We start from the raw sequence: 15301 nt of genomic DNA on the forward strand, positions 1-15301 counted from the left end.
AAAAGGTTTTCAGATATGTTAATTAATTAGTGCACACGATATTTTAAGTTACGACGCAATTAACTATTTTCTCTGAATAAACATAGCTTTTTTTTCTACGGGTTTGGATTTCTGATCCTTAAAATATTGGGGGTTGCAGCTAACTGATAAATATCGTCCCAATAGTTGATCAGGAGAACTGCGTCGAAAGTTTTCACCCATTAATATTAATTTTACCTTTTGTGTTTTTTGCCATATCTCGAGAACTTTTTAAGTAAATCGAAACATTTTTACAAACAGTTATAAAATTTGTTTATCCAAAATCAATTTCATGCAAAAAATCATTTTAAATAATTATTTATTGTTTTTCAGTATTTTATTTAACAATAACCGACAATATAGCAAAATACGAATTTTGAACAAAATTGGTCGAATAGTTCCTGAGAAACGAGTTTTTTTTTTTCTTCTCTTCTTTGTTTTTTCTACTAGGGCTTCTTTCGGAGCTTTTTTCCTGTAGTTCTAGAAAATAGTGCATAGCATTGAAAAGTGTTTCACAAGTTTTGTTTTGTCTGTGGCAAAAATGTGTAGTTGTTGTACAAGCAAATTCTATAAAAACTAAATAGTATTCCAGGAAAAATAAACGGTGTTCCATGAAAATTGAGCGGTGTACCATGAAAAATGTTTTGTCAATAATTTCAAAACCTGATGTGTTTGAGCAAAATGTTTTTCAGATTTGAAATCAGCATAATGAACTGCTTTAGAAAAAGCATACAGCATGCCCGATATCTGTAGCTTGTTTATCATAGCTATTACCTTCTTTAGTGCTCATGAAAATCGTAGTTTTCCCGTTTTTATTGATTTATATTTCATTATTTTTTTCTTCTTCTTTTAGTTTGTTTACGTAGAAGATCGAGTAGCAAAAATGTTGATTGACGATAAAATTGCGATAAATTTTACGTGCAGCATTCAGAAAATAATTGTGACCTGTAATATCATCTGGCATTGAGCTCCAATTGAAATTTGAGCTCGTTATCATGTCAAAAATTGGCTGATTGTAAAGGTTAGGAAGAGATTAAAACTTTCTTTGTCATTCGACGCGCAGTCCCAATAAATATGTGAGTGCTCTAGCAAGTTGGAAAGTAGTCAAATTGCGATTACAAGATTCCAGCCTCACTGACACCAATTTATAAAAACGTAGTATTTATAAAAAATTATTTGCAAAATTTTCGGATTGTTATTGAAGCATTCTTTTAGAGGGGAAAAAATTACATAATCAATTATTTAATGAACAAGTAAAAACAAATCTTAATAATTGCCTGTAAATTATTCTTTTTATAGCTTCTTTACTCTATACAAGACTTTAATAATTAATAACATCCTTTGATCTTATTATGTTTTTGATTTAATAATAGTTCAAATTCAAAAGTGCGAACTAAAAGTGATCGTTATTTTGTTTTGACATGTAAATGTTAACGTTATATAAGCACAAAATTTTTATTTCCATTTGGCAATTATTAAGAAAGAAAAAAAAAAAAAAAAAACATCTCGTAATAAATTTTTTAAAAAATTGCGCCCAATAATAATTTACTTAAAATAATTAAAGCATGAAATATGTTTTTGAAATTATTAAAAAATGTCGGAGTTTAATTTTCCTCATTTATGATGATTAAAAAAGTAATCTCTTTGGCAAAAATTCTTAAGCATGTTAAAAATATCTTTGAGTAGGAAAGTGCAATAACATGGAAACTGGTTTTTAAAATACATCGCTTAAACCTTTTATCAGCTTAAATGTACAAATTATTATTATTTACTTTGTTTAAATTTTTTTTATATTTAAATTAAGGAATTCAAAATGTTGGCAAAATTTTTTATTTAAAACATATTTATTAATTTATTATTTTAAATGACTAACGTGACGTTTTGTGAAAGTACTGAAATTTACTATAACTTTTCAGATTATGATTTTAAAATCTGAAATAAAATTACTGTTTTTTAATCTCACGAATCTAAATTAAGATATTATAAAATTATTAAAAATTATTCCTCTACTGTATTGAAATAATAAAGTAAAAATGAGAAGTGACTGACTTTAATTTGTGTTTGAATAAAAAAGCTTCTCTTATTTTCGATCAGGAACCCGATCTTTCTCTGTTTGGTCATCTATGCCATTTTCTATTATTTATTTTTGAACATAGTTGGAAGCTACACTGAGTTCATTAAAAGTGCTGTTAAAATAATACTGAAATTCTTAATAAGAATGAAAAAATTTCGAAAGTCCGCCGCTTCAAAATTGGATCTTGGTTCTACTTTGAAATGCTATTTTCTCAATTTTCAGTTAATAACTGAGTTACTTAGACCAAATGAGAATGTTAGAAACAGCAAACACTTTTCAATGAAATGTAAACGAAAATTCCCAAATGAAAATTACAGCATTTTGAGAGCTCGGTTTTCGTTCTTTGGTTGGTTTGAAAAACCTCTTGGCAACCACGGTCTCTCATATTTTTCTCTATTTAAAAACTCTGAATGGCAATCGAATTTTCGTGATGTTTACCTGCCGAATCTGTTTCGTAATTTCGTTGTAGATCTTTCTAATGTTTATGGGCGTTCGTGTGAATAATAATCACTTGATCTTGCTTACTTAATTGAAAACTTTTGTTTTGCTAGTCGGATCGGCGAACGAACAATATCTATTGTGTATGATACCGCGTGTGAAGTGATTCGCGCCGGTTTGTGGCCGCTTGTTTGAGATATGCGCCGTCAAAGAAATAGTATTGTTTTCTTTTTAACGACTGCAACTTTATTATTAGTGCATGAATGTAGTGCGAGCGTACCTTATGACATAAAACTTGATGAAAATGCTAAACGAATTCATCAAATTGACTGTTTAAATATATTAGTTTATGTAATTTTACTTATTCTTACTGTATGCACTATATGGTTTTTTAAAAGGCGCCGTGCAAGATTTTTGCACGAAACTGGCCTTGCAATAATTTATGGTGAGTTGTATGACAATTGCAATTGATCACTGTCTAAATTTGTGATATTTTCCATCTATTTTGTTGGGTTATTTGTTGATTAAAATAATTTTTATTATGAACCGTATTGGTTATGATGTTGACATCTGTCATTTTTTGTTGCAAGCCTTGTAGTTTATTTTACCTTAAAATATTTCGATAGAAGTATTGCTGATTTATTTTCGAAAGAAATTTAGTTCTTAAACAGTAACTCTTAATAATTCGCTACTGAATTGTTCGTATTCGTCTTTCTTTACTTGCAATAAAAAAATATTTAGTACGTATTGAAAAAAATTTAACGATAATGAAATAAGTTTTGCTTGGTTATTCAACTAATGGTTGGAACCAAAATATATTTTTGGAAATAATATCCTTAATGAAAATAAAAAGATAATGCTGTATAAAAACATATAAATAAAGTTAGGAAAACATGAAAACATTCATTTTAAGAAAAAATTTGTGATTCATAATTTGCAGAAACAATTTTTCTAGTCAGCTTTTTTCCCCCTTCTAGTTTTCTTCTTTCCTTTTTTTTCTTCACTTTATTTTCAATTATTAATTCTTAAGATAAAATCATTTTTTTTAATGAGACTTAATTTTAAGGTTAGAATCAAATATGTAATACCTATTTGAGATATAGACAGTAAGGTAACAATGGGGCAAGGAGTAATCGACAATGTCAACCTTCATCTATGAAAAGGTACCCCACCATAGAATCAAGTTAACATGTCTTATTAACTACTGAATTAAAATTATATTTTTGCAGTGATAGCTACACTACAGTAAGTAACAAAACATTTGTGTTGTTATTAGTCATTATTTCACTCACTTAACATCATAAATATTAATCAAAATGTGTAATATTATGTAATAACTGAATTTTTTGCTCAACAATTTTTGACATGCTATCTTATGTGTATATTTCAATCATTATCAAAATAAGAGAAAAATTTGTAGTTTATGAAATTAATTAAACACATGCTAAAAGGCAATCTTTGTGCATATTTCTTTTTTCAAAGAAAGTAAACTAGCAAAAAATGATTAATTGATAAACAACTTGAAAGCTTTTTTCCATAATTTAATCTGAAAATTAGTAGAAAATTAACGTGTAAAGATGCATTTTTTTTGTAAAAGAGAGGCATTTATTTAAAATAAAAAAGTTTTAAAATCACTTAAAAAATTTATTTTTACCCCTCCCCCAGATAAGATACTTATAAAAATTTAACCAGCTGAGAATAATGCTAACAAAGTAAATATTTAAAGTCGTAATTCAAATTAAAGTTATAAACACAGACTATTTTACCAGTGTGTAATTATTATTTAAAAACAATGGATGATATTTTTTCAAACTGGAATCGCGTATATATCTGTATGTGAGTGTAACATAAAAATCTTCAAGTAATCTTTTTAGGTAATTTCTTTATCTAAATTCTCCTTCTTAAATTATTATTCAACATTAAGCACTTTCTTACAATTAATTATTCACTTCCTCTTTTCTTATTATATTTTTGGTTTCGGTATGTATAAATTAACATTTTGGATTTTCCCTTAATTCGAACTGTGAGAAATATTTTATTCCCTCAACATATTTAATGGACTAATTGTAATTTGTTTTTGTTTTTCCCTGAGATCTAACACAATAGAGGGACAAACTTGTGCTACTTTCCCTTAGATAAAAACTCAATCACGCAGATTCTGGAACATGATATGAAGATTTGCAAACTCAAAAATGACTTAAATAAAGTTTGTTTCTATCCAGCTATTTTCCTGCATTCCTGAACACTTGACCATGGCTACTATAACATCAACATCACACACATATATATATATATATATATATATATATATAATTCTTCAAAATTTGTTAAAAACAAATGTGTTGTTACATATTCCACTTGGCCCAGAACAAGGCTAGACCAAATCTAGAAGACCGTTCACCAACAGAAAATCATATACCATCACCAGATTCTCCTAGATAAAATTCTTCTCTAGCCCCATACAGGACAACAAATAATCAGGTGTAGCCTGGTGCACATTACATTTTAGCAATACAGGGAAAGTCTTTTGACCCTGAACAAATATTATTCCATGGGTATGACCACTGATTAGTCTTGTGATAGCTGTCTGTAGTTTCCTATCACCTTTTAGCTCCAGGGCAGCTCCAGGACTATTTTGTTGATACCAATCATGACTAGGTGAAATCCTCCAAGTCCTGTTATTGTCGGTCTTAACTTTTGCATAGATTTCATTGTAAGTTAGAAGGCCACTACTATCTATAGGATCATTAGCCTCCTCCTTGGCCAGTTCATCGGCCAGATCATTAAATAAAAACAAATGTGAATGCCTTTGATTTTCAAATAAGGCTAAAGTTTTCCATACTTAGTGATTTTCAAATATATTTTAACTTAAAATTGCAAAAATAACAATTATGTATATAACTTTCAAAATGTTTTTGCACAAAGTTAAGCAACTTAGCTGAAATTGTTTTTTTTTAAAGCTTTCAAATTTATCTGGAAATAGAATTAAAACAGGTTAAGAAAATATTATTTTTCCATTCAAAGTTTATTTTTAATTATGATTGTGAGCTATTTAACTATTGTATGTTTATATTTTATAAGCATTGATGAAAGCATTCCATTATTTATAATCAATGATTTAAATTAAATTAGATACATAAAGCTTTAAGTAAAAAAACATATTTTAAATGTGTAATTTAAGATACTATAATCCAGTCATGACTATTAAGGCAGTTTTTTCAACTTTAACTAATAATCAAATTGTAAGTATTTATAAACTGATACAAGAGTGTTATTCTTTTGCACTGTTAACACCGATAATAATTTCGATATCTAATGATAATATTGAATTGTTTATTAATAGATATGAAAAAGAATAGCTATTTATTTTATGATCATTGATAATAAATGATAATATAAAACTTTGTCTTGTATCTATCTGTAACATGTGTTGATAAGTTGTAAGTATTTTATTTCTTATCTTAAATCTCATAAATTAAAGTGTCAATAAATTTTTATTTGAATTCATATCTAAGTTCTTCTGCAAGTTTTTTCCAAAAAATGTTAAATGAAATTTTTTTTCTTCTCCAATTTATACATTTAAAAAAAATGCTGTTCTAATGTTATTAAAACACTAAAAGAACACACTTAAGTGAAACACTCATATGAAACAATTTTCAAAATACTCATAATATTTTAAAATAAAAAAAATAAATATATTTTTTGAAATTAAACATTACTTGTCTTTTAAAAAAAAATTGGAATTTTATTAAGTTTTTATTATTTTTTTTTTTGCTGAAAAATTAATGAGAGTTTTTTTCTTTATATAAATTACAATATTTAATTTTTGTATGAATAATATATTTCGATTGAGAAATATTTCTTAAAAAGAGATGCAATTGAGTTTCAAATGGTTTACATTAGGGGGGCACAACCTGTGTCCCATTGACCGTTGACGTGCAGACCGCGGGAGCTTCTGAACACAATAAAAACATTTCTTTTTAATTTAGTTTTTGTTTAAACATTGTGAATTTTCTTTAATTACAATATTTTATTCAAATTTATATTACTCTATAAAATGCATATATTTTTTGCACTTTCATTCTATAAGCTTCTCTTTGGTTTGAATTTATATCCCCCTCCCCAATATTTATGTGTATATATATATATATATATATATATATATATATATATATATATATATATATATATATATATATATATATATATATATATATATATATATATATTTGCTAAATTAATTATTGTGAAAAATGGAAAAAGTTTTTTTTAAAAGAAAGTATCAGTTTTTTTTTAGTTTTAAATAAATTCAAATGATTAAAAATATTTCATTTTCTGCAAATATGTTATTTAAGTTTACTAATAAAAGTATTTAGTGCTTACAACACTAATGCTGCACTTTTTATACGTCCCGCAGTGGACTGATTGTTAAGACACGGTTCCCAGCAGATTACCGAAGTCCAGCATCACTGGCTGCGGTCAGTGTGCGGGTGGGTGACCACTTGGATCAGTCTGCGTAGGGACCGAGGGTGTGCGGTATTGGTCCTCGTTAAACTGTTCTACCGTAAAGTGCTGGACTTCGATTGCAGGTCGTTGGGCTACCGAAGCAGGGGTGCCATCCCCTCTGCAGAGGATCAAAATTGTGATGGCTTGTCTTCGGATCATCCTCAGGGAAGTTTCTCAGACCGTCACCAATAGCCCATTGTGCAGCTCTAGTGCGACGCAAATTAACTACAGCAGCAGCAACCAATATTTATGTATATATATATTTGATAAATTAATTATTGTGAAAAATGGAAAAAGTTTTTTTGAAAAAAGTATCAGTTTTTTTTAGTTTTAAATAAATTCAAATAATTAAAAATATTTTATTTTCTGCAAATATGTTATTTAAGTTTACTAATAAAAGTATTTAGTGCTTACAACACTAATGTTGCAATTTTTATGCACACTTTTATGGTTACAACACATTAAAATTATCATATTTGCCACTAACATGACTAAATATAGGTGCAGCCCTTCATTAATCTAACTGATGTGCAAATGGCCCTTATTCCAAAAGGTGCACCCCTAATTTATATATTTTGATACTTAATTGCAATTTTGCATGCTATTTATATTGATTTTCTCATTCATATAAAATGAATTGATGAGGTTGCAAAATGATGATTGCTATTTCCTAATTAGAATTTAAAAATTTTTTACTTGACGTAAATATATATTTGTTTTAAATTATTATTTAAATGAGGGTAGGATTTACTTAGGGTAGGGTATGTGTGAATAAATTGCAAATGAATATTATAATTATTATTTTAGGATTGATTGTTGGTGCCATTATCAGGTATGGTGGTCAAGATTACGAAGTTAATCACATCTACACAACACCTGCTAGGGGTTATGGGCATAACTTAACCATGCCCCCAGATAATATATTTTTTCAAATGGCTGTAGTAAGGCAAACAGCTACTCAAGATGTGAAGAATAAGACTTATGCTTACTCTTTCAGAGGTGAAATCACAGATGTCGAAAATAAAAAATTGGATCAAAAGGTGAGAATTTTATGTAAATTTAAATTTGTATTTTGGATTGATAAAAATGTGATTTTTATTCAAACTTATTTAATCCATTTATTTTTGTTGGAAAAACCAACCTTGTTGACATTGAAAAACTGTTCTATATATCAGAAAGACATAAATTAAATATTGGAGTAGCTTTTATGTATAAAAAAATGGTTTTGTAATAAATTATTATTAATATTCTCAACATATTCAAAGGAAGGTAATAAAATTATTTTAAAAGAATAAAAAATTTAATTTTATCATAAGGAAAAATAATTCTGAAAAACAGGGAGCATTTGTTATAGATATCACTCTTAAAGGTTAATATTGAAATGAAATAAATCTAACTATGCCAAATTTGAAATTCTCATGTTAAAAACGTTTTTTAAAAAAATTCTTTCTAAATTTTTTAGCTTACCATATTTTTCGAAGTATAAGTTTGGGATATAACTAATGGTGATTAGGTCGAATATTTGGTGATCGCCCAAATCACTATTACAGCCAAGTAACGTTTTTTTAAAAATAAAAAATCATTAATAAATATGATTTTTTATACAGAAATGAGTTTAGTAATAGAAAAATAATCAAAACTTAGCAATACTATTGGTATTGAGTAAAGGAAAAAAAATATTTAAATATGAATGTTTAAGATAATAAAGATAATCAGATATTAAGGTAGTTAGAAATATTTAAAAAACATGACTGATAGCTATTGAAAAAATAAATCAAAGTTATAAAATTGAAAAAAAAGGAAATAGAAAAAAAAAAATCTTAATTCTTCAAATGAAACAAAGCTTTAGTGTTAAAAGTATGTATTTTCCGGAGAAAAAAAATATCCATAAGACATTAAAAGAGGTACTGTCTATCAGAAACGCTTTTAAAATGCCTATAAAAATAAAGACTATATACAAAAGCAAAACAGAAAAAATAAAAATCGATCTTAATTTTGAAAGAAAATTTTAAAGCTAAGCATTTCAATTTTTCATTTACTGTATTTTCATGAAAAAATAAAGATTTAAGTCTATAATAGAAACCCTCTTATTTTCTGCATCATAATAAAAATGTCCATAAAACCATAAGTTTTCTTGAAGAAAAAAAAAAAGCTAGCTAAAAACTAAAACAATCGTTCTTAATTTTTTTAACAAATGATTTAACACTAAAAATTTTCACATTGCTGTATTTTTCGAAAAAAGTGACCATAAAAGAAAAACGTTCGTTAGAAATGGTCCTTAGAAAATGCTGTTATAATAAAAGAGCTGATAAAAGGAAAAGTTAAAAAAAAAATCTAAAGAGAAACAGATTTTTTTTTTCTTAGTTCTGAAATATAACTTTAACACTGAGAATCACAGTTTTCCATGTTACTAGTTATCTGTCTTACTGTACAAGAAAAAAGCGACAGGAAAAAAAAATAAAGTGTATTCGAAACATTCCATTAACATGCTTTGCTTTAGTTTAAACTGAAAAACAAGCAAAAATTAAACAAAAGTAAATGTTCTCAATTTTTAAAACATTAAGTGTTAAAAATGCCTGCATATAATTAAAAAAAAAAAAAATCAGCATTATAAAACTCATGGTTCAGTGTCAATTAATCTAGTTTCAATTCTTCAAATTCCGCTTTTCCAAGTGTCTTTCAGAACATAAGTTAACAAGTTTTAGAACTTAACAAATATGTATAAAAACATATTTTTCTAATTATGTATTTCTAACAGGGTTGGCAGGTTTTTGACATGTGACAGTTTTTGACAGTTTAAACCATAGTTTAAACCGTCACGTCAAAAACCTCACTGTCAAAAATGTCGAAAATGTCAAAAACCTATATTCATATGTGAAATTTAATTAATACATAAAATTTATATATTTTTTATAAAGGATAGTGTTTCTAAATGTTCTAGAAAAAATAATTTAAAATTTTGAAGAAACACTTATATTTTGAATAGTAACCAAAATCTTGTACTTTTGAAAACTTACATCTTTTGTAATATTATGTATTCATTTTCATGTGTTATTGAAAATTTGCAGTGATATTATTAAGAAATTTATTTATAACCAAATTTAGTGTATAGTATAGATTATACTAAAAATTAGACATTTTTAAAGATAAACATTAGCAGTTTTGTACATTAGACATCTTCTTTTAAAGAAAAATCTTTTTAATATTCTTTTAAATCTTCTTAATAATCTTTTTAACGTAAGACAATACAAATTTAAGTGCTTTCTGTTAAATACACAGAGTAGTTAGTGTCGATTTACAGTATATTCAGCCTATTCATTTACTATGCTGAAAATTTAGTTTATCCAAATACTTGTGAATTTCATTTTGCTGAATACTATATAGTTTTGTTGAATATCTAAATATTCAGCTGTTGAATAATTACTTCTTGCTTTCAAGATATGCATTATTTGTATTCTTAATACAAGTGGAGAGAAAAAAATTAAGAGATAAAAATTTTTTTAAAATGATAAGTGTAATAATTATAAATAAATATAATAAACAATATGAATTATATTTATCATTATTCATAAATATAACTACTTTTAAATTCAAATTAACATACTGGATAATAAAGATATTCGGTAAAACATTAAAAATTTTTTTTTATACACTTGTATCAATTTTGTATTTATACAACATAACTTGTAAGTTCCTTATAAATATTAGTTATAAGTTCCTTACATGTCAAAAATGCATAGTAATAAACTTTCAATTTTCTTAAGTATCAAAAAAAAATATATATATATATTTTTTAAATATAAATATTTCAACAATTTTTGTGCAATATTTTGTGCACATGCATTTGAATATAAATTTCTGAGATTTTAAATCTGTTATTTTACCTTAATTTTAATTAAAAAATATTTTAAAACCTGCTGATTACCTATAGTATAATTAAATTTCAATATAATGCATGGCAACTGTTGGTAGTTTTGAAGTTTATATATTTTCTTGGCAAACTTCAGTTTTTGACATTTTTGACGGGTTTTTGACGGTTTAAACCAGTATTATACCCTTGTCATGTCAAAAACCACTTTTTGACGTCAAAAACCCAACCCTGATTTCTAATAATGTATGGTAAAAAAATGATTTTATGAGATGATTTTAGACTATTCTTTATTAAATCTATTATGAATTTTGCCCTCTAAAAACTTTGTGGAAAAATAATATTCCAAATAATACTCTGGTGTACATTTGGCCAAATATTCGGCAAAAGGGCCAAATACCGAATAGAGGCAGAATATTCGTTACATCCCTAATATAAGTCAGCCTCTTGAGTCCTTAAATTGTACTGTAAGTTAGGGAAATCGACTTAAACAGTAACGAAATTTTTTTTCTTTTAAATTTAACCCTTCACCTAATGTATACGATTAATATGAACGTAAAAGTGACACTAATATTACATAATCAAAACTTTTATAAAATAATAATTAAACTTTTTATAGCATACTTATTACACAGGATCCTGAGTTCCCTTTCATGTCATTTCGGATACCATCCAATTAATTGGAAATACCACATTTCTATTATGTTGGCATCAGTATTTTTCCATGTCTCTTCTAGAATTAAACCGTTTTTGAAAACAGAATTAAAATTTTCAGAACAAGATCAGAACATAAGTCCTAACATCATTATTTGAGAATGAAAGAACAAAATTACTATATATTTTAGAAAATTCTTTATTTCATTGATAAATTATGCTCTAAAATAAAAGGTAGTTCTTTCTGTTTTCAAAAATTTAATTTTAGTTTTATCTTTGGGTTAGAATTTTGCTGTTGGGTATAATTTTTGTTGTTGTTGTTCCAATGGGAATTAGGCATCTAAATGTCACTATATTGAAGTTAAAAATGAAGTTTGACTTAGGAAAATATGGTAAATTAAACATTTGAAATAAACATATTCATCAAAAGTTATGTGATAATAATGGTTCACTAATGTTTGGTACTAAGTTTGCATAAATATAGATGACATCATTTCAGAAATCGTTGATCATGAAATTTTAAAATATGCTGATATTTAATATGAATGGTGTTATAAAAAAATTTCTTATTGTAGTTGCTAAAAATTTTATTTGCTTAATTTAAAACTAACTGAAGGCAAGTAACAGACACTATAGTGTAAATGAATTTTATAGTGACATTTCATGTTATTGAAAAGTTTTAACATTTGAGTTCAACAAAAGACAATTGTGCAGCATTAATAATTTTTTTTCCTTGCCTTTTATTTTTATATGTGTATCAAATGTATTTTTTATTGAGAAAAATGATATAAAAGGGAATAAAAGTTTGTTTTAAGAATGTTGAATATGAATAATGCATTCATTTAGTTATTTTTTAAATAAAAAATAATAAATTTTAATGTTTCTTCTTTATTTCAGGCAACTTTTGATCCAGAAATATTTTTTAATATAATTCTACCTCCGATCATATTTAATGCAGGATATAGTTTAAAACGTGTAAGTTTTTTTAAAAATATTTTTTCTTCCTAATTTATAAAATGATTAATTTTTTCTTTTATTGTAAATAAAAATTCAAATGTTTATATATGTATGTATATTTTCTTACGTTTCAGAAATTTTTCTTCAGAAATTTGGGCACTATTTTTACTTATGCCTTTTTAGGCACTACAATATCCTGTTTTATGGTTGGGTAAGATAATTTTTAACTAACCTATTTTCATTCTGCTTTTAAATTTTGTTTGGTCTTTTTTGATGTTAAATTCTTCTTGTACTCCATGCTTTATTTTTTTGAAATGATTGCTTTTACTTCATCTGACTAAATTTTAAAAGACAGATTACTTGAGCTATTATGTTGTTATTAAAATATATACTTTGACTTTTTAGCTATCAAGCATCTTATTCAATAATAATTGTGATTATAAATAATTAATAATTAGTTTATGTTTTGGTAATAATAATAAATTTAATGTCTAATATTTGTTATTTAATGTAATATAATTGTATTACTCTAAATTTTAAATATAGATAGAGATTTTTTGAATTTATGTTTTGTATTGCTTTTAGCTTGTTATAACTTAAAAGATAAATGGATAAATTCAAAATTTGAAGTCTAGGTAATTAAGCTTATATTTAGTGCCATATTTTGTGTAATTTGAATGTATTTTTATTTTGAGATAAATTATTTTAACTTTTTCATTGTATTAAATATCAATTTTTTTTAAAATTTATATTTTGTTGTTTATTTTGCTTCTTATTCCTTCTGATTATATTAACATGATTGCTTTTTTTATATTTCATTTAATTCATTTCATTATAATTCCCATAATTAAGTTAAAGTGAATTTATTATTTTTCAAAATACTTTTGAAGACTTGGCACGGAAATACACACTTTATTTCTTGAATAAATAATCAATCTAGCATAACATAAATTTTTTTGTTTATTTGTTTGTGCTTTTGATCACTTGTCATAAAAGACTTTTATATATTTTTAAGTTGATTAAAGATTAACCTCTCCCAATGACCCTACCATGTTATTCAAGTTTTCTTTTTCTATGTTATACTGTATTACATACTAGAGTTAAAACATTATTTTATAATTTAGTTCAGGTTTATCACTTTGTTAATCTGTTCATTATTTTTTTACGAGTTATTGACTGATTTTTATTTAAAAAATATTTCCTCATTTGTATAGCCATTTCTAAAAAATCAATTCTATCAATGTTGCTAAATGCTCTTTTAGATTCTGTGTTGTTATGTTTGCACATATTTTTTCATCCTCTTTTCAGGGGAATAATGTTTGCATTTCTTCAATTGATGCCTAGCATTACATTTTCATTCAATGAGTGTCTGTACTTTGGGGCAATGATTTCTGCAACTGACCCTGGTATGTTCTTTGTTTTATTACGAAGTTTTTGTATTTTAAATTACTTTTATGTTATTGTTAAGCTATGAATTCTGATAAAACAAATTAAAATTAAACCTAGCATGATTTAAAAGATCTCAAAATGTTTACATGCCTTGCAGCGCATGTTAGTATACTTGACCAAATTGAACTTTTACATACTCATACATCTTTTTCAAATGCATATTAATAAAAATACGTTAATGTACCTATAATTTATCTATCAAAAAAATGACAATAAATATGTTATACCTATATCAATCTTTTTAAGTATGAATTCAACAAATTATCATTTTTTTACCTCAGAAGTTATTGGAAATTGCTTGCCCCTCAACATAGATGTAGTAACCTTTAGGTCTTGTGAAATGTAATCTGTTTAAGTTTGAAGTTAATCAATATTTTTGATTGAATATGTAATTGCTTGTGCAGAGATGTAAGGATATGGTAAGACACGTCTGATTCAAATGTTTACATGACCTATGCATGCCAGGCAATATAATTTTTGAGCAGTTGTACTTATGTAGTGCTACCAATTTATTTTACCATTCTAGTACCAAATTGTAATTTCACACCATACTAAAGTTGCATAATAATTATACATTTTAGCTTTTTCATAATTGAATTCAATAATGAAAAGGGTACTTTAAAGTTTGTTATTCTGCTATTTGTTTGTAATTTTCTAAACGCAGGCTGTGCCCCCTTTTTTGTGATATCTTAATTTTTCTATCTCCCTTTAGTTATCCTAACCTAGCATAACTATAGAGCCTAAGTTAACCTAGATAAATTAAGGCATAACTGTTAACTAAACTAATATGTAATAAACTAAACTAACATAACCTAGCATAACTGTTGAGGTGTATAATTGTATTCAAATATGTGGTGTTAAAAAGAGAGGCTTGTTTTTTCTTTAAAATAAATGAAACTGATATTTTAGCACTTATACTTTACTTATTTTAAGAATGGCATAATAAATACTTGCTAAAAAAGTTGAGTTTCAATATTAAAATTTTAAAAGTTTTTTTTTCTCCTTTCATTTTATTGCATAGTTACAAATTGAATAAAATTACCCAGTCTAATAATTTTGTAAGAAGTTTTATAATTTGATTGTAATATTAAAACCTAAAAATCTTTTTTTTTTATTACTTTAACAGTGACAGTTTTAGCTATTTTCCATGACCTTCATGTTGATGTTAATCTATATGCTTTGGTTTTCGGGGAAAGTATTCTGAATGATGCTATAGCTATAGTTTTGGCTGGGTAAGAAATTGTTTTTTGTTAATTCTGTAGTATTTTAAATACTTTGATTTTAATTAGCAAAGTTGAAAGTTTGTTAAGAGTGAGATTTTTTTGTGAGAATATTTC

The 15301-nt window shown here is 25.8% G+C and overlaps 1 protein-coding gene across 3 annotated transcripts in view; it reads left to right on the forward strand.

The window, feature by feature from the left end:
- Positions 1 to 2503: 2503 nt before the first annotated feature.
- Nhe3 (Na[+]/H[+] hydrogen exchanger 3) overlaps positions 2504 to 15301 on the forward strand; it is a 58750-nt gene continuing 45952 nt past the window's right edge. For all 3 annotated transcript variants that reach the window (XM_043046637.3, XM_071184396.2, XM_087153708.1), the window contains exons 1-6: positions 2504 to 2975; positions 7844 to 8076; positions 12456 to 12533; positions 12650 to 12726; positions 13824 to 13921; positions 15091 to 15196. In XM_043046637.3, coding sequence (XP_042902571.1) covers positions 2729 to 2975; positions 7844 to 8076; positions 12456 to 12533; positions 12650 to 12726; positions 13824 to 13921; positions 15091 to 15196 — 839 coding nt within the window. In that variant the 5' untranslated portion in view covers positions 2504 to 2728. The remainder of the gene's footprint in view (positions 2976 to 7843; positions 8077 to 12455; positions 12534 to 12649; positions 12727 to 13823; positions 13922 to 15090; positions 15197 to 15301) is intronic.

Source organism: Parasteatoda tepidariorum, chromosome 10 (assembly GCF_982258835.1).
Source record: "Parasteatoda tepidariorum strain Cologne lab strain chromosome 10, Ptep-v5.0, whole genome shotgun sequence".
NCBI lineage: Eukaryota > Metazoa > Arthropoda > Arachnida > Araneae > Theridiidae > Parasteatoda > Parasteatoda tepidariorum.